The sequence below is a fragment of the Ctenocephalides felis genome, unplaced genomic scaffold (assembly GCF_003426905.1).
Source record: "Ctenocephalides felis isolate EL2017-DRISC unplaced genomic scaffold, ASM342690v1 CF-g0.4_SCAFFOLD_03572, whole genome shotgun sequence".
In the NCBI taxonomy this organism is placed as follows: domain Eukaryota; kingdom Metazoa; phylum Arthropoda; class Insecta; order Siphonaptera; family Pulicidae; genus Ctenocephalides; species Ctenocephalides felis.
In genome coordinates, this window is record NW_020539726.1 from 2,979,543 (window position 1) to 3,002,225 (window position 22,683).

The window sequence follows — 22,683 nt, forward strand, 5'->3', positions numbered from 1 at the left end:
AAAAATTTCAAACGAACTTGAACAAGCAGTTAAAAGCGTGAGAGCTTGAAATTTCGTTGTTCGTAGATGTTCCGTGAAACGTCAGTTTTATTATTGATATGGATGTAAGCTTTAATCATACGGCATTTTCACTGGTTTTTGTGTGATTTTTGTTCGTGTATATTTTGCAAATATACTGTAATAAATTATTCAATTAATTTCACTCAGTTTTTGTATTTAATATTTAATTTTGAGTCGTTTCCTTTCCTCAGCATTCATATTCGGAGCAAGCTGAACATTCCAGGTTTGAGATAACTATACTCAATTTTCATACTCTCACTCAACATATATGTTGAATCTATGTATGATAACAAGTTTAATATTTACTTGTAAAGACTGCAATTTCTTCTTTACTGCAGCTTCTGACATCCCAAACGTTTGCCTACACTTTCCCAAGCATCGTTTTTTTTCTAATAATTTTATAAAAAGGGTCTTTAGTCTCCCATATTATAGGAAACTTTTCTATTTCATTATGAATGATAAAATTACGTCATTTGACCATTCCATAATTTATTCAAAATTTTCAAACTGTACACAATAATTAAAAGTAAATATATTAAAATTTTCAAACTGTACACAATAATAAAAGTAAATATTATTAAATTATTAACATTATTATTAAATTATTAAAAAATTATTATTAAATTATTAAAATTATTAAAACAAAAATGTTCGTTTGCGTTCGTTTGAGACGTCCACACTGCACATACGAGTTCAAACATGAACAAACAATTCCCTTTGATGTACCGACAAGTTGCGGAACATTGCTCGCCATGTTTGTTTATGTTCGTTCGTGATCGTCGTGGCGTCCACACTATGCTGTTGCCGTTCGTTCTGGTACGTTCTTTTATGTTCGTTCGTGTTTGTTCGTTAGGTGTGGACGCACCTTTAGTGTTTTCTCGAATAATATATGAATAACGTCGAACTGTCTAATTTCAAATAGGTAAACAATTTTGAATAATATATATGAACTTTAAAAATTAAAAACCTTCAAAACGGCTGTGATGATAACGGAAAATTCATAATTAACAATAGAATGAAATTAATTGAAAACAAGTAATTTTATTTAGTTTTCAAAAAGTAGGGTTATATAAAATAAATGTAGAAAAATACTTACATCATACATACAATTTATAATGAATGATATTACTCGAAACATTCATCAATTTAAAAAAAAATGGCTACTTATATTAATTATTTATTTGATTAAAAATTTCAGTCTTTTTCCAAAACATTATCATTATGTCTAATGGAGAAACGGAATGTGCATTAAGAGCTTGTCGCTTACTACAATCAAATAGTGCAGATTCTGCTGAATTAATCAGATTATACCTAGATGAAGCTATAAAACAAAAGTATGGTTCTCACAAAACCCTTACTAATGCCTTAAAGAAAGAAGTGGGTACATCAGTAACAATTTATATCTGAAATAAACATACAATGATTTTTTACTATTTTAACTTAAAGATTTTAGATGAAGAGCAAAAAGTTTGTGGCTTAATTACGGCCTGTGATACAGATATAATAACATCACATGATGATTCAATGGTCGAGGGACTTAAAAATTTGCTGCAGGATGATCTCACTTGTATAATCTGCAGGTATTTCATATGAAAATTGTCATTTTAAGGAAGGTTTTTTATGTTGCAAGATATTTGAAACAATAAATTTTTAACTTGATATTTTGAAGGGTGATTATGTACATTTTTAATGCTTATGTACACATCAGTATATACCTTATGTATAAAATGTATTTTATTATAAATATGCTTGTATTTATTTTATATATTTATTGGTTAACTTTTTCAGTAATAGTATGTAATAAATAAATGATTTCAGATATTTATCAATGCTCGTCCACATTTTATTTTTGCTTTCAACATTATTCAGTTTTGAGATATTTGTTACTCAATCTTGTTTTTTTAATTTGTTGTACTTTTTTCAAAGAGACTTAGCTTTTGTTTTGCCTTTATAATATTTTTATTACATTTTAATCACATATATGATTTTAGGGGGATGGATGTAACTGCAGGCAATAGACTTGTGGAGTGTTCAGAATGTCATTCACTTTATCATCAAGAATGTCACAGACCGCACATTCCCGAAAATGATGTAAATGATCCTGATATTTGTTGGAGTTGTTCAGAGTGCAAAGTAATTCATTGATTTCAAATGATACTTTACTTTTTTTAAACAAATTATTTAATTTCTATTTTTATTTTAAGATTGAAACTTCTACTTCTGTACAAAAATCCTATAAAGACAGATCTAAGGAATCATCAAAATCACCTGCTTCCAGTTCAGGATATACCAAATTATACAGTGGAAGCAGTTCTAAATCAAAAAGTGAATCTTCCACTAAATCTTCTAGTAGTAGCCCTACAGTATCTTCTTCAAAAATAACACCACATATAAAAATCCTAACGCCTGATAAACATGCTCAAAATCTTAAAAGAAAGGCATCAAAACAAGGTGAATCAAAAAAAAAACATTAAATATCATTAATGTTAATTATATATCATTAAAATAAATCATGTCATACGTAATTAATGATTTGTACAAGCAAACAGTTTTATTGATTTTGAAGATTTTTCTTCTATTTGTAAAGTATAAAGAGTAAATTCAATATTTTATTTAAAAATAACTTAAACAGCTTTAAGGCACCCAACTCATTTTCTATAAATGATAACAACTCTCTTTTGAGATGTTGAGAACTAGCCTTTTGTGAAAAAAAAACAGCTTTTTTCCAAAAAGATTTTACTGGTGCTTGTTGCATAGCTGTTAGCTGACTGTATGAACATTGTTATAATTAAAACAAGGTATTGGTAATAAAATAGAGTTGTTTATATGATTTTGGCACTTTTTAGTCCACATTAGTATTTTTTAATTATTAAATATAAACAACGATATAAATTAGAAAAATTAATATTATTTATTAGTTATTACATATAGGCATTATTATTCCATATTTCCAACCATCATTATAATCTATGATTCCTTATTTTTCATTTAATCCTTATTCATTTTTTCTCTTGTTACTATGGCTGCTACTTTTTGACTTATTCGCTTACAGCCAGTTTTTGAGAAGATAGGTTTATCATCTGGCCCATATGTTACAAAACTCAATACCTCCCTAAATTATTAATAGTTTTATATAACATTTCTTTCCAACATGAAATACTGTGAAATTATTTCAAAAACTCACTCAATATATTCTTCCTGAGGAGAAATGATTCCCAGATTCAAAAACTCATCCTTGATGCACATTTCCACATGCCTTCTTTCCAGGGGGAAAAAAGGTATGTAATGATCTATGAGTCCACTTTTAATATTTGAAGAATATTTAAAACCCCCTGAAATTGTAATTAGAATTTAAATTATGTTCTTAGTACTTTTATTATATATTACAATGCATATAATCAAAAACAAATATAATATTAACAAACAATAAAATCATATTTCAATTCTACAAAATTGCGCATTTGCAAGGTTTGGGTAATATAATAGCTTAATTTTATAAAGTTGTGTGAATTTATTGAATGCCTTCATTCAAATACCCATCAAATATCTATAGTCATTTTATTAAGGCAACACAATGATGTGATCCACTAATTTAACAATTTCAATAATTTATATTAAATTGAGCTCACTGAAGGTAGACCCATTACCACTTAACGTTAGAAGGATGGCCAGTAAAACTATGGAAATCCATATTTTAAAAACACCAATATTTTTGTCCTTAAGTGTCGTATCCATAAAGGAATCATCATTCAGAGTAGTAAAATATACACAAATAGCTTTCATTTATAATCCTCAAAATATAATTTTATGCCCATTTCTCTGCGAACTCAACATCTAATGAATGCGCATTATAAACGAACAAATGTATTTTTAAAAATTTAAAACTTTTGTTTAGAAAAAATATCAATAATAAAATGTTTCAGATTCTAAAAATTTTTAAATATTGTCAATATTTTGATAGATTCGAAAATTGTTCAATTTTATTATATTTTTAAAAACCATGAACATTAATTAGTTAAAATAAAGATCTTCACAAACATTAGTTTATTTATAGACTCATGAACGCACATACACACATGAATTCAAAAAAGCAAATTGAAAACTAAAACTTTGAGTAAATCCTTGCTAAAAATATTAAGTATCCTAATATTTTTTAGTCTAGGTTTTTGTACTCCGTCTTGAAGTTTGCTCTTGAAATATATTTATTTATTATCACTATAAATAATATAGAAACATTATCGCCACAAAAAATGTAATTTCTTGAAATTTCTGAGCAATCAAAATTTTCAAATTTAAATAAAAAGACTATCTAGTTGAAACTGGCATTTTGCCTTAAGACAACTTCCCGAAATTCGTAATAATTCATTTAATCAGCCGAAATTGAGATTTAGGTACTTACAATAAAATTTTCAACTGTTTATTTCGAAAATAAAGTTTTCGCTTTCACTTAAATCTAAATATTGCGATTTCCGATTGATATTTCTCAATCACATTTAAACTATCTGTAATTATATTAATTATAGTGCGCAGACACGTGCTTGAATATTCTAAAATTGAAGCTTATTTTTCCAAATTTTAATGAATTTATATAATTCAGCCAATAAAGTTCGTGCCACGATACTAGTTCGCGGTGGACGCCTGAACTAATTAACTGATTTTAAATTTTATTTGTTCACCGCGTGCATTTATATCCAAATTAGGTGATAAGCTGTATTCAATATTAGAAATATATAATTTTTGCATACTTCAAAAAGTTTTGAGTTTTGAACTGAAAACAAAATATTGTTTCTATGAACATCCTCTGCGTTAAATTAATTATTTCCAGTTGTGCTGATTGGATCAGTATTTTTTTTTATTGTACCATATTGGAGCCAACTTTATAACAATTCAAGAAAAAATGCAATTTTCTTAACAATAAATACCCTTGAGTGCTTATAAAGGTTAAAAAAAAAACATTTTTTTTTTTACTCTGCTACGTGTTTTTTTCTTTTTTTCTCTGCTATGTTTTTTTTCAATCGATTGAATTTGGGGAAAGGTTGAAAAATCTTTGTAAATATTTAAGGGTTGTTATTGCTAAGAAATTTGCAAAAAGATTGTTTTTAAATTATTATAAAAAGGACTTCAATATAAGTATAATAATAAAAAAAGAATTCTGATGCGATCGGCACAACTGGAGATAATGAATTTAACGCAGAGGTTGTTCGCAAATTGAGCAAACCAGCTATTTCAATCATAAAATTTCGTTTTTTTTTATCATAATCCTAAAATACGTTTCAAATAATTGTACGTATATCTTTAAAATCATACAATTCGAAAATGTTATATTTTAATTTCAAAATTAATACATGGAACTCTTTTTACTTCAAGATACTATTTATTAACTTCCCGAAGGAGAAGTTTATGTTTTCATAAAAAAAATCCGATTCGCTAATTTGATTTTTTGCCGTAAGTCGACGTTTTCTCGAAAACGGCTGGGCCGATTTCAAAAATTTAAAAGCCATTAGATGTATCTCGACGAGGACTATCGTTTTTCAGTTTTGTGGTACGATCGGCCAAGACGTTTCTTTATAAATAGCAGAAAAGTGAAAATTTTTTCGTCCACGTTTTAGCCCGCTATTCTGAACCGATTATGAAAATTCAAAAACCGTTCGAAAGATATTGATTGGGAATCGTGCTGATTAGTTTTTGGTAAAGATCGGCCGGGCCATTTTCTTGTAATAAAGTGTTAAAAAAATTTTTTGACGGTAGATACTATAGTCTTCTAGATCATACTAAAAACTTTGAAAATCCGTCAAAGTTTGCAAAAATTGGTATCGTTTTTTTGGCATTTGTCAAAATTAGACCTTTCATCGACGTTTTCTCAACAACGCCCGAACTGATTACAGAAATTTAAAAGCTATTGATGTATTTCGATGAGGACTTTCGTTTGTCAGCTTTGTGCGATGATCTGCAAAGCCGTTTCTTTGTAATTTGAAAAACAGTGTTTTTCAAATTACAAAGAAACTTTCGTCCACATTTAAGCTCATCCTACCGAACCGATTTTAAAAAATCAAAAACTGTTCGAAAGATATTGGTTGGGAATGGTACTGATTAGTTTTAAGTGAAAATCTACCGAGTCGTTTTTTTGTATTAACTGTTGAAAAAAAAATTTAAGCCGATTTTTATAGATTTTTTTTTAGCGATATATATCATGGTCTTATAGAACTTATTGTAATATTACGGTCTTACGACAAGTAGTTTAATTTTAAAAATGCATCAAAGTTTAGACCATTTACTTGGTATAACAATATAGTACTTGGTCTTAATAAACATACTAAACCATTAAAATCCTACGGAAACTGGTTCAAATATAATAATTGCTGGTTATTGAAAAGTTGCTTGTTAAAAATACTCTGAGTTAACGTGTTCATTCATTACACAATTATGTGTAATAAATCCACTCATAAATTAATTTATTTTTTATTAATTAAGTCGATTATTTACACATATCGGGAAGTTCATGTAACCAAATACATAAACTAAATTAACCAATACCAACTAGTTTTTATCAAGGGTTGTCCGTCCCCATCCTTTTATTTTGGAATCAATTTTTCTTAAAATTTTTAATCAATGTTCACAATATTATATTAAAAAATGCACACAACTCTAAATTTTCACCCTCCTTCCACAGATCTCTAATTCATAATAGCCATTTTAGTAATCGAATAATTAATCTGAATTTTAAATGACATTTTTCTGACTTAGTGCAATAATTTTACTTTAAAAAAAAACAATGAATGCAATGCATGCGAAAAATGCAGTCACATCATCAAGGGGACGCTATCACACATAGTTTTTTATATAATTTCTAAGACAAACTGTAAAAAGAGTTTAAAAAAAAAGGAAATGAGCATATAAATATCATTCTGCCTTAATATTTTAAAAATATCAATTTCATTGAGTATTTATATTGAGAGGCCTGGTGTATCAAGTGAAGTAAAATATGTTGTACATATTTCATAAAACTTATTGGCAAAAGCCGGTTGATTCATCATATCATTTTTTTTTTTTTTTTTTTGATTTTTGCTGTTAATCATGTGATATATGTTCTTGTTGAGATTTTCTATCGATTCATATACAAGCATCTAAGAAGACATTGATAAAATTTTTTGATCTTCATCACATAATTTGTATCAGTATAATATATTAAAATCAAACAAAGAAGATATACAGGAAGAAAACATTAATGCAATTTGAATAATACGGACACTCACAATTAAATGGAAACAAATTAATTGCAGGTAGTAAAATGTTCACCAGGCCAGCTCTATTTAATAATCCAAATAAACTAATAAGGTATTCACCTTCTTCTTCAAAAGCGCCTTTAATAACAAGTGGCTCAAAATGAGAAAGCTTTGTTTTCTCTCTTTCCAAACCGTCGTTCCATAACTTAATCAAATGGAATGTTATTTCTTTAGTTCCTTTGTTAGATAAGAAAATAAAAATAGATTTCCTAAAATATAATTAAATTTAGAATGTTAATATAGTGAAATTATTATCAACTTACCGGAAATCCAATCCATCAATATGAGCATTGTAATCTAAAAATGGTTTCAAGGCATCAAGAACTCCAACAGGCATTTTGTCAACTTCATCAAAAATAAATAAAGATTTATCACATGCTTTCACAGCTGATTTAATATCAGATACTAATTTTTCCTATAAAACATATCAATAATAATCACATAATTATATTGTATAGATCATTTAATATTTTCATACCTTATATTCGTCAACTTTACTTTGCAGAGGAAAATGTAATCCGCCATTGTAACTATGCACAAATTTGCTCTTTTCTCCATATCTGTACAAACTATTAGCTATAAATTGAGATACATAATTTTTACCACTTCCAGGAGTGCCATGAAAGCTTAATGTCAGTGGTTTCTTTGGAGATGATGATGATATATGGCCTTGTATGGCAGGTACAACAGTATCGAGAACAAGATGCTGCCCATAAACGTGATGTGTTAGAGAAGTATAAAGTTCTAAAAAAATTATTTCAATAAATCTGGTGAATCAGATAATACAAAAAATGCTGTTAAATATACTTTTAATATCATAGGGAATAGAATAACTGTTACAGCATTCTGCATATTTACAGTATGTATTATCTTTTAACATATCAAAAGAGTTATAGAATATCGCACTTCCAGCCATAGCAGCTATTCCTCCAAAAATAGTCCCTGTTATTGGTTCTATGCATTCTATATTTAATAATAACAATAGTAATAAATACAAAACAATAAGTTTTTTATGAAGCATTTCAATTTATCTTTTAAAATAAATAACTCAATTTCTACAAGCCATAAAAATATTTAATTTTGCGCAGCGGCACATGATTTATAATTTTTGTAATACATAAGATGAGAGGAAGTCAAAATATACACATTGTATTTTGTGGCATTAACCTAAAAATAAGCAAGTACTTTTTGACATTGACATTTCCTTGACATTTTCCCTACGCCCATTTGACATACCCATAGGTGGTAAAAGAGATTTAAGAATATAGATATGAACATAACCTTAGTCAATGTGTACTAGATTATTTACTAGACTTTTTCATTCAGAGAGCTAGAAAATGAGTGATGTTTTACGCATATCGCTTGACAACTATGGGCTGAAAATTAAATGCGTTTTGCCCTTCTACCATAGACCTTATACAATTGAAATTGTATAAGGTCTATGCCTTCTACCCATAGATAAAAGAAGAGTGTTGGTGTATTTATGTGTAATAAATATGTGAATAAAAATAATATTGTTTTTTTGTATTATAATGTATTTTTAAGATTTAATTATAAATCATGTAAGATATTAGTTATTAATTTTATTGTTGTTATTTGCGTAGATAAATGAACCAAAATAAACATTAGTCCTTATCATAGATAAGTAAACATGGTCCTTATGTAAACTCTGTTATGTTGTCAGCAGTTTACTTTGAAACCTTATGTTTATTTATCTATGTTGAAACCCTTCTTTTGTATGTTACGAACTTCAAATTAAAACAACATGCTTTTTTGATTATTTCACTTATGTCATTTAATTGTCTCTATTTTGTAATGTTATTGCTATGTTTTTGATATTTATGATAATAATCAAGTTTTCATAAGAATTCCAATTCATTACAATAATGCAAATAAATGTTCAAATTTTAACATAGTTTGATTTTCTTCTTTAGCCATTTTTGCAACCGATAATCTGCTTGTAAATGATGATGAACTGCAATGCTTTAAATAACACCGAAGAAGATATAGTTATTTTAAAAGCTAAACAGTTTTTAGAGACTGATTCATGTAGGGCAAAGGCTCTTATTATAACTGCACAAACTTTATTTCCAAATCATTTTGGAGTGCAGGTATACCTGTATTCGATGCTTAAGTGAGATTAATCCTTGTTTTTTTTTATTTAATTTTATGTCTTTTCAGTATGAAGCATACAAAAATTGAAAAATTGGATCGCGATGTGGAGAAATCAGCGAAGTATTTTAATTTTATGTATGTTCATGTAGTTATATAAATTTTTTTCAGTCTAATTTGAATTAGGTACAGGTAACCCCCGCATAACACGGTACTTCTATAACATGGATCTGTTCTAACACGGTTTAAGAATTGAGACGATCCCCCTCATAACACGGTACTTTCGGGTTTGCATAACACGGTTTAAGAATTGAGGAAAGTTTTAATAAAATAAGAAATATTGTAAAAGCTATGAAAAGCAAACTTTATCTAATATAAAATTAGTAAAATCGCTCAATAAATGTGATCAAACTAGTGCAAAAAATAACTAATTTGATATATATTATTAGAGCGCGTACGTTCTATCGAAAAAAAAAATTCTAGGATTATCCAAACAACATATTAAATAATTCTTAAGCAATTTTTCAAATAAAATAAAGTAAAGTAATAAGGATTACTTTACATGTGTTAAATATATAAATATGTAAAAAGCAAGTAATCCCAAATATAATTTTTTTTTTTCAAAAAATGATGCATGGATCTGAGAGTAGTATAGAAAACTGCTCAGGGGATGAGGATATCTTGCAAAAAAAAGGATCATGTTGGATAGCACTTACTTGTTAATTATGACGAAAAAATTATATAAATCAAGTAATGTATATTACTTCTTAAAAAATGATTAAATGTAACAGTATTTATTATAAAATTGTGATATGTAGCATGTGTTTTTGAATTCTTGGAACGTAACCACTCTTTTTGTACTAGTACTTTGTCCCTTATAACATTTCTGGAACATAACAACCGTGTTATATGGGGGTTACCTGTACTTAAGTTTATGCTATGCAGATTTTAAAATATTTGGATCAAATATGAATGATTGTTTGAATTAAATGTGTAGAATGATTGTTACTAGAAATCTTAAATTCATTGTCTTACTTTTATTATATTTTCACAAAATTGTTCTGTTTGTCAAATTAGCATATGTATCATTACTCATATGTTGCAAACAGGGAATGCTATCCATCAATTTTCAAATATTTATCTCGATTAGCAGTCTCAAGTGTTATCATCAGAAAAAGTATAATCATCACTGGTTTATATCTAAACTAATGACCAAATGCTCAAAAAATGTTACTGATTATTTTTTTTGCTTTTTAGTACATAATTTTAAATTTGTGTGTTAAAAGGAAATATTAAGTGTTAAAGAAATATTTAAAAAATTATTTCATTTATGCTTGCGCATTAAAATTAATATATATTATTTTTTTATCCATGGATATTTGTGCATCACTAAACACAGTATTGTCAATTACATATATTAATAGTTTTACTGATTTATTGCAAGTTTTTTAATTAATATTTCTAATCTTTTATACTTTTAGAATAAGTAATTTCAAGCAACCACCTCCAGAATTATGGGATGAAGTTTCTGCAATAGCATCAGCTTTACGATGTCCGAAGGAAGATTTAACAGCAGAACAAGAGTTTTTATCAGACATGTTTCAGAATTTAAATGAAGAGGTAATTTTTATATTTTATCCAACAGTTGTTAAATGTTATTTATTGCTTGTGACTTATTAATTGAAATTACAAATGATAAGAAAAGTAAGACAATTTGAGTACATCTAAATTGTCTTACTTTTCTATATAACATGTCTGAACGACTGCTAGGATTATTGTTATTTGCTATCGATTTATGTTATAGTTATAGTGTCATTCTCAGTATTGTATTCAAGTAATCAAAAATAATACATAAATGTAAGAGAATATCTAATACACAGGTCCAACATAAACTGCTCATGCTAACAGCAGATCATAGCGAGGATACATTGGAACATTGCAGATTATTACTTCTTCTTGTTCATAAATTTCCTAAAACCATTAGTACATATGGGGTGAGTAGTTCAATTAAATGAAATATTATGCAAGGACGAATTATCTTTTTATTCAACAATCAAAATTTAAAAATTGATATAATTATATCAATTAATATAAATTAATTTATATTATTCTTTATTACTTAGCTTATTTATTATTTATTATTTGATGACTAATAACGGCGTTCCCTAAAATAATAAAATCTTTAATGATTTTATAATGGCATAACCGTTGGCTTGAATTTTTATTTATTTCATTTATTATCATCAGCCTAGCCTTGTTGAAACTTTACTTTCCGCTGAATGCTATGGTTCTGGAACAACCTCTTGGGTAGAACTGCTCATGGATGAAGTAATGCCTTTAATAACTCCAATGCAGACAACACCTTCAATATTTCCAGTAAATATGCTCCATAGATTATTCCTAAAAAGCATAGATTTTTACATGAATAAATTGTATAACACTGAGGTAAGATATAAACATCGTATAATCATTTGCATATCAATTATTATTTTGGGTTTGCATTTTAATAGAAACAAAGCACACAATTCTCTTGGAGCATATGGAATAAAACATTTAGTATTCTTGAGTTTGTTGGAAAACAGTTGGGTTGGGAAAACCACCTGGTTTGTTTCGATAACTCATGGAACAAGGAAAATTATTATTCCAAACTATTGCAAAGATTAACACCAAAAAAACAACCAATGAATGGCGATGATAAAAAATTATTGTTTTGTGGTACAATACTCTTTCTAAAATGTCTTCATGAGTATACAAATGATTTAATATGCTGTGTAAAGGGGAATTATGTCAAAACAACACTTATTGAACTTCATAAAGGTAAATTTATTATTACTAAGTGCCCAATATTAGATACTTGTATTTAAAATGACTACCAATCTAACTGTTAAAAAGTGAAAAATTCTGAATCTATCTTTAAATAATTCAAAGACGGTTTGAAAGATATTTTTTCTTGTTATGCTGGTGATAATAGTACGAGTAAACAATACTTATTTTACGCCCGCGGGTGGGCTCGAACCACCAATCTTTTGGTTTAAATATTAATAATCTAAAAATATCAGAACTGCAATATTGTAGTTGGTTTTGGAATGCCGATAACATAATATATGATGTTTAGAAAGATTTATTATTTTGGAATCCTGCAGATTAGTTTTGGACAAAAATCGGTCGAGACGTTTCTTTTTAAACAACTTTTGAAAATCTTTTTGATGAAACTTTTTATGTTGATAGACATCATGGTCTTAAAGAACATATTAAAATATTACAGTCCTATGACAAGTCGTTTAATTTTAAATATTTATACAATTTTGAAAAAATATGATTCAAAAGTCGCTTTTGTGATGTGACAAGTCAAAATTTTAATTTCACAAATTTAATGGACATTGGATTAGGAGGAGTTAAGAAAACATTGGTCAATTCATTTTTTTAGAATCAGCAGAAAAATAAGTCTACAAAACTTCTCTAGTTGCATAAAAATATTCTACCATTAATTTAAATGATAAAATAATATCAACTATGTACATGATAATATGTATATCATGTAATCGTGCCGATGCCTAATGCTATACAAAATAATTGATTGATTCTTTTAAAAAATGTTTCGACGTTTTTCATAAAATTTATTATGTTGATAAAGTTTATGCAGTGAACAGTTATGCAGTCAACAGTTCTACAAAAATTGGTTGAATTATATAAATTCATTAAATTTCGGAATAAGGGGCTTCAATTTTAGGACATATAAGCACATGTCTGAGCGCTAATTAATGTAATTACAGATATTTTTAACTTCCCAAAGGAAAAGTTTATGTTCTCATGAAAAATCCAATTCGCTAATTTTATGTTTTCTCGACGTTTCAAGTCATTCCGAATCGAATGAGACCAAATTTGGAAAAAGTATGTGTGTGTGTCGTAAATCGACGTTTTCTCAAAAACGGCTGGACTGATTTCAAAAATTTAAAAGCCATTCGATATGTCTCGATGAGAATTTTTTTTTGACGATTATTATTATTATTTTTTTGACGGTAGATACTTATAGTCTTATAGATTATACTAAAATATTCCGGCCCTACGACGTTTATTTAAAAAAATCGACAAAATTTGCAAAAATTAGTATCGTTTTTTTCGGCATTTGTCAAAATTAGATCTTTCATCGACGTTTGCTCAAAAACGATTTCAGAAATTTAAAAACCATTTGATGTATCTCAATGAGGACTATCGTTTTTCAGTTTTGTGCTCCATACTACCGAATCTATGTTAAAAAATCAAAATTTGTTTGAAAGGTTGGGATTGATACTGATCCTTTTTAGGTGAAAATCTACCGAGCCGTTTTTTTCTAATTAACTGTTGAAAAAAAAATTAAGCCGATTTTTATGGAACTTCTTTTCGCGATATATATCATGGACTTATAGAACTTACTGAAATTAAGCCTTACGACAAGTAGTTTAATATTAAAAATTCATCAAAGTTTGAGAAAGTGAGTAGATTTTTGTACGTTTGTTAAAATTAAAATTAGACGATTTACTTGGTATAAAGGTAGAGTACTTGGTCTTAATTAACATACTGAACCATTACGGAAAATGGTTCAATTATAAAAATTATTGATTTTTGAAAAGTTGCTTTTAGAAAATACTCTAAGTTAACGTGTTCATTTGTTTTCAATTATGTGTAATAAATGCACTCTTTTAATCACTCATAAATTAATTTATTTTTTATTGATTAAGTAGATTATTTACACATATCGGGAAGTTTATGTAACTTGCCTCGAAGCAAAATACCAATACCAACTAGATTTAAATGTGTTTGAGAGATATGAACTGGAAATCGTAATGTTAAGGTTTGATTGAAAGCGAAAACTTTATTTTCAAAATAAAAGTTGAAAATTTTATCTAAATGTCTAAATCTCAATTTCGGTTAAATATGTCAATTATTGAAAAAAAAAACTGTCAATTTTGGCATTGCACTATGCAATATACCACTAAGTAGTTACAATATTATTTGGAAATATTTCATTTACATGATTACTTTATTAAATGTATGGTGAAGTTGAAAATATTTAAAAATGTTATATTTTTTAGCTGTTAATATTAGTGTAGATCATATTGCAAAAAGACCAAAGCTGGAAAATACAGATTCTGAAATTTGTATTGAAATTGATGGGATCATTCAAGAATCGAATGCACTAGATATTGCAATCAAAACTTGGGATTTAATGCATTCTGTTGATAATTTTAGAAGAGGTCTGTGTTAAAATTTAATGATTCGAGAAACCAATAATTGATTACATTATTTATCTACTAATATTTTCATAGATTTTCCCAAACTACTGTATGGATTACATTTAGATAACTGGTTAGATAGTTTTCGGTTAGATATGTCACTGTATCGTGGACAGTATGATAATGTTGCCACCACTTTGAGATCAGTATCCAATTCTTTATCAAGCTCTGCTAGAAATGTGAAACTGATATCAATTGCTCTAAAGCAGAAACAGTATTCAGTAAGTTTTACTGCATTTGATATACATATATTATGTTTTATTACAAAAAATTCGCTATACAATTATTTATATAAAATATAAATCTTAATTATTTTGAATTAAATTAATTAAACAGTACTTATGCAGATACTTTGATCATTTTTAATTTTTCTAACAATTGAACCATTGATTTCAGCAATGTTTTGAATATATTGATGCAACTATAACTAATTTACCAACACACCAAGGTGATATCCAGAATATCCGAGCTAATCAAACACAATTATTCAAACATCAACTTCACTTTTTACCTTTAACAAGCACTCACATAATTTATTATTGTGCTAAAGTTTTAATACACATTCTAAAAGTAAGTCCACAACTAAATCAATTATTTTGCCAGTTTATTTTTGATTGATTGTTCTTTTTTATAATAGATTAGCATGACAAATTTATCTGATTTAGAGTTAGGCCATTTAATGGTCTTAATGCAACTTGATCGATTAGAGGAGAGTTCGACGTATTCTAGAATATTTGAAATTATAAGTAAAAATCAAATTTTTCGATATCCACTTTTTCAGGTATGCTTATTCAATATGAAATTAAAAATGTTGTTTATAAATTAATCAATAGTTTTTGCAGAAATACATAGTTGATGCTGCTATTTTAGAAGAAATAATGTATTTATCTTCAGAACAAGGAGGTTCTATCGTTTTCGACATATTTCCTCATTTGGAGTTAAATCCAGGGCAAGTAATTAATATTATCAGTACTATTTTTTAATATCATTTATTTTTCAATTTATTTTTTGTCAGCAACATGTTTTACATTTTTAACTTCCCGAAGGAGAAGTTTATGTTTTCATCAAAAAATCCGAATCGCCAATTTTATGTTTTCTCGACGTTTCAAGCCATTCTGAATCGAATGAGACCAAATTTGGAAAAAGTATGTGTGTGTGTGTGTGTGTGTGTGAACAGATTTTTTGCCGTAAATCGACGTTTTCTCTAAAACGGCTGGACCGATTTAAAAAATTTAAAAGCCATTCGATGTATCTCGATGAGGACTATCGTTTCTGAGTTTTGTGCGGCGATCGGCCGAGCCGTTTCTTTGTAAATTGCAGAAAAGTGAAAAAAGTTTCGTCCACGTTTTAGCCCGCAATTCTGAATCGATTTGGAAAATTCAAAAACCATTCGATAGATATTAGTTGGGAATCGTGCTGATTAGTTTTTGGTAAAGATCGGCCGGGCCGTTTTCTTGTAATAAAGTTTTTTAAAAAAAAATTTCGACGATTTTTATGATTTTTTTTTCGACGGTAGATACTACAGTCTTCTAGGTCATACTAAAATATTACGGCCCTACGACAACTCGTTTAGCTATAAAAATTCGTCAAAGTTTGCAAAAATTAGTATGGTCGTTTTGGCATTTGTCAAAATTAGAATTTTCATCGACGTTTTCTCAAAAACGCCTGAACCGATTTCAGATATTTAAAAAGCATTTGATGTATCTCGATGAGGATTATCGTTTCTCAGTTTTGTGCGACGATCAGCCGAGTCGTTTCTTTGTAATTTGGAAAAAAGTGTTAAACTTTTCGTCCACATTTACGCTCATCCTACCGAACCGAATTTAAAAAATCAAAAACTGTTCGAAAGATATTAGTTGGGAATGGTACTGATTAGTTTTAGGTGAAAATCTACCGAGCCGTTTTCTTGTAATTAACTGTTGAAAAAAAAATTTAAGCCGATTTTCATGGAACTTTTTTTGGCGATATACATCATGATTTTATAGAATTTACTGTAATATTAGGGCCTTACGACAAGTAGTTTAATTTTAAAAAATCGTCAAAGTTTGCTAAAATTATTATTGTTTTTTTTAAGTAGGATTGATGAAGTATATTATTTACACATTTTTTTTTTGATTAAGTCGATTATTTGCACATATCGGGAAGTTCATGTAACTTGCCTCAAGGCTAAATACCAAACCAACTAGTTATATACATATTTAACTTCCCGTAATGCAAGTGATAGTAATCGCAAAAAAATCGCAAATGAAAATTTTTATATATCTTTACGTTTCAAAGATTTCTGAACATTTTGGCATACCAAAATGTGTGTGTATGTATGTATGTATGTGCGGATACAATTTTTCGTCGACGATTTCGAAAACACGGATAAACCAATTTGAATAATTTAAAAAACATTTGAATCCTATTGATAAGGAGACATGCTAATTAGTTTTTGGACAAGTCAGGATCATCCGTTCCGATGATGCGGGGCTAAAAGTGCCAAAAATGGTAATTCACTTTTTGAGAGAATAGACGGTCCGATCTGAATGATTCAAAATACATTTTATTTGTAGAAATGAAGAACTGATGATTTTTGGAAAGGCAGGTCTGGCGGTTTCGGAGTTCCAATGAACAAAGTAAAAAAATGCGATTTGGCATAAATTATCACATATTTTAATAATAACAAATTTTGTTCACATTTCTATGGGTTCTGTAACGGTACCCGGTATCCGTTATGCTGCAATGCGGCGCCCACACGCTTCGTTATTTTGATTCTACGCAGCTAGCGTATCGCGATTGCTTAAAAAAAGGTTCAAAATGTTTAAAATATATCAAAGTATAAAAAAATTACGGTTTGTCAAAAGGGAATTTTTTTTACAAAAATTTAAATAATCTCAAAAATCAATTTTTTCAGTTCTAAAAAAAGATCTACCGGGTCGTTTAATTGTAATAAAGTGTTAAAAATAATTTTTTCGACAATTTTTATGATTTTTTTTGACGGTAGATGCCATAGTCTTATAGTACATACTAAAATATTAAGGCCCTACGACAGGTTTTCAAAAATTAATATCGTTTTTTGCGTTTGTCAAAATTAGACCTTTCATTGCCGTTTGCTCAAAAACGCCCGAACCGATTTCAGAAATTTAAATGCCATTTGATGTATCTCAATGAGGACTATAGTTTGTCAGTTTTGTGCGCCGATCTGCCGAGCCGTTTCTTTGTAATTTGAAAAAAGTGTTAAACTTTTCGTCCACATTTAAGCTCATACTACCGAATCGATTTTAAAAAATTAATAACTGTTCCAAAGGTATTAGTTGGGAATGATACTGATTAGTTTTAGGTAAAAATCTACCGACACGTTTTCTTGAACGGTTGAAAAAAAATTAAGCCTATTTTTATGGAACATTTTTGGCGATATATATCATGGTCTAATAGAACTTACTGAAATATTACGGCCTTACGACAAGTAGTTTAATTTTAAAAATTCTTCAAAGTTTGAGAAAATGAGTAGTTTGTTAACATTAAAATTAATAAACACAATAAAATATTATAGTCCTACGGAAACTGGTTCAATTATGAAGAATTATTGAATTTTGAAAAAAAACAAAATAATATTGTTAGCAAAATTAACAAACGGCAGTCCTCATCGAGATACATCGAATGGCTTTTAAATTTTTGAAATCGGTCTATCCGTTCTTGAGAAAACGTCGATTTATGGTAAAAATTTTGTTCACAACACACATACTTTTTACAAATTTGGTCTTATTCGATTTAAAATAAATTAAAACGCCGAGAAAACATAAAATTAGCAAATTGGATTTTTTGATGTCAACAAACTTCTCCTTCTGGAGGATAATATGATTATAGAGTACAGCGGAACTTAAAGGTCTCAGACTAAAAAGATCCACTTTAATTTACGATATCTAAGTACATATCATTCATAAGTATATGTTAATTAATTGTTTTATAATATGCATTGTTAATTTCATCTTACAATTAGATTCAACAGATTTACTTTTATTTAACTTCTATGCAAACTTACATGTATTTTCTGTGATAGGAAACAACTAAACCTTAACACTGCCAAAGGTGATAAAATAAGATACATAATAGTAAAGAAAATTATATTACGCTTAGAAACTTTTAGATACGCTTAAAAGCTTATATTATATATTGGGTTGCTGAATGGAATATTTCCCTCGTTGATGCATCTAATACAGCTTAACTATCAACAACGAAAAGTATGTGCAGAATCGAATTTTTAAATTCCCGAAGGAGAAGTTTATGTTTTCATAAAAAAATCCGATTTGCTAATTTTATGTTTTCTCGACGATTCAAGCCGTTCTGAATCGAATAAGACCAAATTTGAAAAAATTATGTGTGTGTGTGTGCGTGTTGACGAACAGATTTTTTGTCGTAAATTGACGTTTTCTCAAAAACGGCTGGACCGATTTCAAAAATTTAAAAGCAATTCGATGTATCTCAATAAGGACTAGCGTTTGTCAATTTTACGCGATCCCATAGACTTCTAGATTATACTAAAATATTACGGCCCTACGACAACTCGTTTAGCTTTAAAAATTCGTCAAAAATTAGTATCGTTTTTTTGGCATTTGTCAAAATTAGACCTTTCATCGACGTTTGCTGAAAAATGCCTGAACCGATTTCAGAAATTTAAAAACCATTTGATGTGCCTCAATGAGGACTATTGCTTGTGCGACAATCGGCCGAGCCGTTTCTTTGAATTTTGGAAGAAAATGTTAAACTTTTCGTCCACATTTAAGCTCATACTACCGAATCGATTTAAAAAAATCGAAAATTGTTTGAAAGATATTAGTTGGGAATGATACTGATTAGTTTTAGGTGAAAATCTACCGAGCCGTTTTCTTGTAATTAACTGTTGAATTTTAAAATTTGAAGCCTATTTTTATGGAACTTTTTTTGCCGATATATATCATGGCCTTATAGTACTTACTGAAATATTATTGCCTTAGGACGAGTAGTTTTTTTTGACGTTTGTTAGAATTAAAATTAGACGATTTACTTGGTATAACGATAGAGTACTTGGTCTTTATGAACATACTAAACCATCAAAGTCCTACGGAAACTGGTTTAATTATAAAAATTATTGATTTGTGAAAATTTGCTTTTAGAAAATACTCTGAGTTCACGTGTTCGTACGTTTTCGAATATGTGTAATAAATTCACTCGGAATACTTTTAATCACTCATAAATTAATTTATTTTTATTGATTAAGTCGATTATTTAAATATATCGGGAAGTTCATGTACCTTGCCCCAAGGCAAAATACCAATACCAACTAGTTTTCACACATTTATACAGAGATAATTTAATTTATAATATGACTTTAGGCAAAGAAGGATGGGAACTAGACATGCAGATAAGGGAGTGAAAGAAGATTTTAAGCAAAATATAAAGCTACAGCTGAGTCGATGTAATGAGCCGTATGAACAAGTAATCGCAAATTTTATTACTTCTGAACGAAGCAATCTTGTGCAGTGTCTCAAAGTTTTATGTTTATAGGTATAATACTATCATAATATATTGAATTTTGTGTCAAATATAGCAAATGCTATGGAGAAAGAAATATATGTACATAATTTTAAACAAAAATTGGAAAAATTTGCTAATAGGCAATTTTTATTTAACGAATTCGTTAATTTTTGGACTATTTTTGGATTTATTGATCACTTATTTTAACTTAATATACGAACTAGTGGTGCATGGTATTGTGCCTTAAGACAAATTACTGGAGCTCTCCATATCGCAATCAAGCATTAGGGTAATAAAAATTATTTATAATCAATAAAATTTATTCAATAATGAATAATAATTGTTTCAAATAATTTCAAATAGATTATTATTTACACTGCAATAAGTGCTTATTAAATTGTGCGACGAGTGCATTTTACAAACTTACATGTATGTTTAAATTTTTTTTTTGAATATGTTGATTGATTATTTAGAATTTTTTTAAAGAAAAAACAACACAAACAAAATGTTTTTTCGAGTCATTCCAATCGAACATTAAATGAATGAATGATCAAAAAAAGGACGACTAATTTTTTAACCTTTTGCGCTCCGAGCCTGCAAACCTGCAAGAACTGTGGATGCTCCATGCCCTTTCTTTACTCCAGTCTATGGAGTGTTTTGGGTCTGAATTTTTTTTCTGTGCCCTGATTTGCATAAAGTTTTGGAATTAGGTTCACCTTACCATCAAGTTCAAAAGTGAAAACAAGACACCTTTCCCAATGGTGTAATTTTATTTTCTCAAACTAACATCGGATATCGATAGAAAAACTAATTTTATGGAAAAAATGTTTCAAAAATTAATACTTTTCAAGTTACTGGCTACTAAAAATTCGTTTCTTTTTGGCGTTTTTCATCGTTTTTTGCAAATATCTCCGAAAGTATACATTTTAATGACAATCATGTTGTTTTTTTCATTCATTGTTCATTTCATGTTTTGGCATAAACGTATGTAATGAACAAAATTATTTCAATTAAATCGGTATTTTATAAAGTATTCTAGAAATAATAAGCTAGATATGAGAGAGAGAGTCAGTTTTCATTGAGTTCAAGATTTAATTATTGTATTTGAAGTCATCTAGCGGCGGGTTGTTACATTTTATACATTCCAGTGGAATGGGGTTTTATAGTACTCAACATAAGCTGTAAAATGAGTACTGTTAAAGGAATTCTGCGTGTAAAATGAGTAAGCTATCATGAAAATAAAAGGCGCATACATTTTTTTTATTTAAATCAAATGGTTTCAATATTAATCGTTTTCATCTAGAATTAACTTGGTTCAAGAGATCTTGATAGATTCTAGCACATATCACCACTTTAGTACCAACGATTTTCAAAAAAACTCACGATTTTATGAAAAGAAAAGAATTTTTTAAAAAACCAACTTAATAATTCCCGAAGGAGAAGTTTATGTTTTCATTGATTCGCTAATTTTATGTTTTCTCGACGTTTCAAGCGCTTCTGAATCGAATGAGACCAAATTTAGAAAAAGTGTGTGTATGTGAGAACAGATTTTTGCCGTAAATCGACGTTTTCAAAAACTTAAAAGCCATTCGATGCACCTCGATGTGGACTATCGTTTGTCCACTTATCGCTACGATCGGTCGAGCTGTTTCTTTGTAAATCGGAGAAAAGTGAAAAAAAATTTGTCTACGTTGCGGGCGCCATCTATTTTAGCGTCGTAGAGTTTTGCTATCTTGAATGCTAGCAAGTCAATTTTTGTGGCGCCTGCTATTACCAATACAGCTGCTTCTGAGACCGTGCGATAGGCACAGAGCTCCTCGCCTTTGCACCGACGCTATTTTGCGCTATATGTTTTTTGCTTGAGGATATCCGCCCATATCTTTGCTCCGTATAGCAGTACAGAATGGACTACCTCAAGCAGCACTCGTCGTTTTCGGGTTCGTGGTCCCATGGCAGTTAGCCATAATCCTTGACAAGTTGGATACCGTCTTGCTAGCTTTTATGCATGCACTATCGAGGTATTCTCTATCATTACTTCCAGGTAGCGCAAGACCTTTGTTGACGTCAAGGTTGTCTCTGCTATGTCTACAGGGAATGGTTTTGGAAACCTTTTTTGTCGAGTCAAGACAACCCTCTCCGTTTTTTGTTTGGCGAGCTTTGCATGGTGTTTCTCAAGCCAGGTCTCTTTGGTATCGACGGTCTCTCGAACGAGTAGTTTAGCCTCCTCAGTGCTGTCCACTGCGATCGTAGCTGCGACGTCGTCCACAAAGCCCGTGAGTTCCACCTGCTTCGGCAAAGGGATCTCCAAGAGCTCGTCGTAGACAGCGTTTCACAGATCGGCTTCTAAGATTGAGCCTTGAGGTACACCAGCTGTAACCTCGTGTTCTTGATGACCTTCCGTCGTTTCTACTATCAACTTTCTCTCATCGAGGTAGTCATTTATTAGTCTTAGATTCTCT

General features: G+C 29.1%; 3 protein-coding genes across 4 annotated transcripts; 2 read left to right on the plus strand and 1 right to left on the minus strand.

Moving 5' to 3' along the window:
• The first annotated feature begins 1,281 nt into the window (after nucleotides 1-1,281).
• On the plus strand, nucleotides 1,282-2,697 carry LOC113387903 (integrator complex subunit 12-like). Its single transcript, XM_026625289.1, has 4 exons — nucleotides 1,282-1,437; nucleotides 1,507-1,640; nucleotides 2,052-2,193; nucleotides 2,265-2,697. The coding sequence occupies exons 1-4, from the start codon at nucleotides 1,282-1,284 to the stop codon at nucleotides 2,532-2,534; spliced, it is 702 nt and encodes a 233-aa protein (XP_026481074.1). The 3' UTR covers nucleotides 2,535-2,697.
• A 310-nt stretch (nucleotides 2,698-3,007) lies between these two features.
• Nucleotides 3,008-8,542, minus strand: LOC113387639 (torsin-1A-like). Of its 2 annotated transcripts, XM_026624995.1 has the most exons (7): nucleotides 8,511-8,542; nucleotides 8,151-8,306; nucleotides 7,822-8,087; nucleotides 7,607-7,758; nucleotides 7,404-7,552; nucleotides 3,245-3,392; nucleotides 3,008-3,172 (listed from the first exon to the last, which is right to left on the minus strand). In XM_026624995.1, exons 1-7 carry the CDS (start codon nucleotides 8,536-8,538, stop codon nucleotides 3,049-3,051), a joined length of 1,023 nt encoding a protein of 340 aa, XP_026480780.1. In that variant the 5' UTR covers nucleotides 8,539-8,542; the 3' UTR covers nucleotides 3,008-3,048. The 2 variants fall into 2 exon arrangements, with proteins under 2 accessions (XP_026480780.1, XP_026480778.1); XM_026624993.1 differs by lacking the exon at nucleotides 8,511-8,542 and having other exon boundaries at nucleotides 8,151-8,388.
• Nucleotides 8,543-9,310: 768 nt separating this feature from the next.
• On the plus strand, nucleotides 9,311-20,307 carry LOC113387904 (integrator complex subunit 10-like). Its single transcript, XM_026625290.1, has 12 exons — nucleotides 9,311-9,477; nucleotides 9,525-9,593; nucleotides 10,937-11,075; nucleotides 11,336-11,449; nucleotides 11,703-11,900; nucleotides 11,966-12,272; nucleotides 14,528-14,689; nucleotides 14,762-14,949; nucleotides 15,125-15,298; nucleotides 15,366-15,509; nucleotides 15,562-15,677; nucleotides 20,083-20,307. Exons 1-12 carry the CDS (start codon nucleotides 9,311-9,313, stop codon nucleotides 20,252-20,254), a joined length of 1,950 nt encoding a protein of 649 aa, XP_026481075.1. The 3' UTR covers nucleotides 20,255-20,307.
• Nucleotides 20,308-22,683: the final 2,376 nt, after the last annotated feature.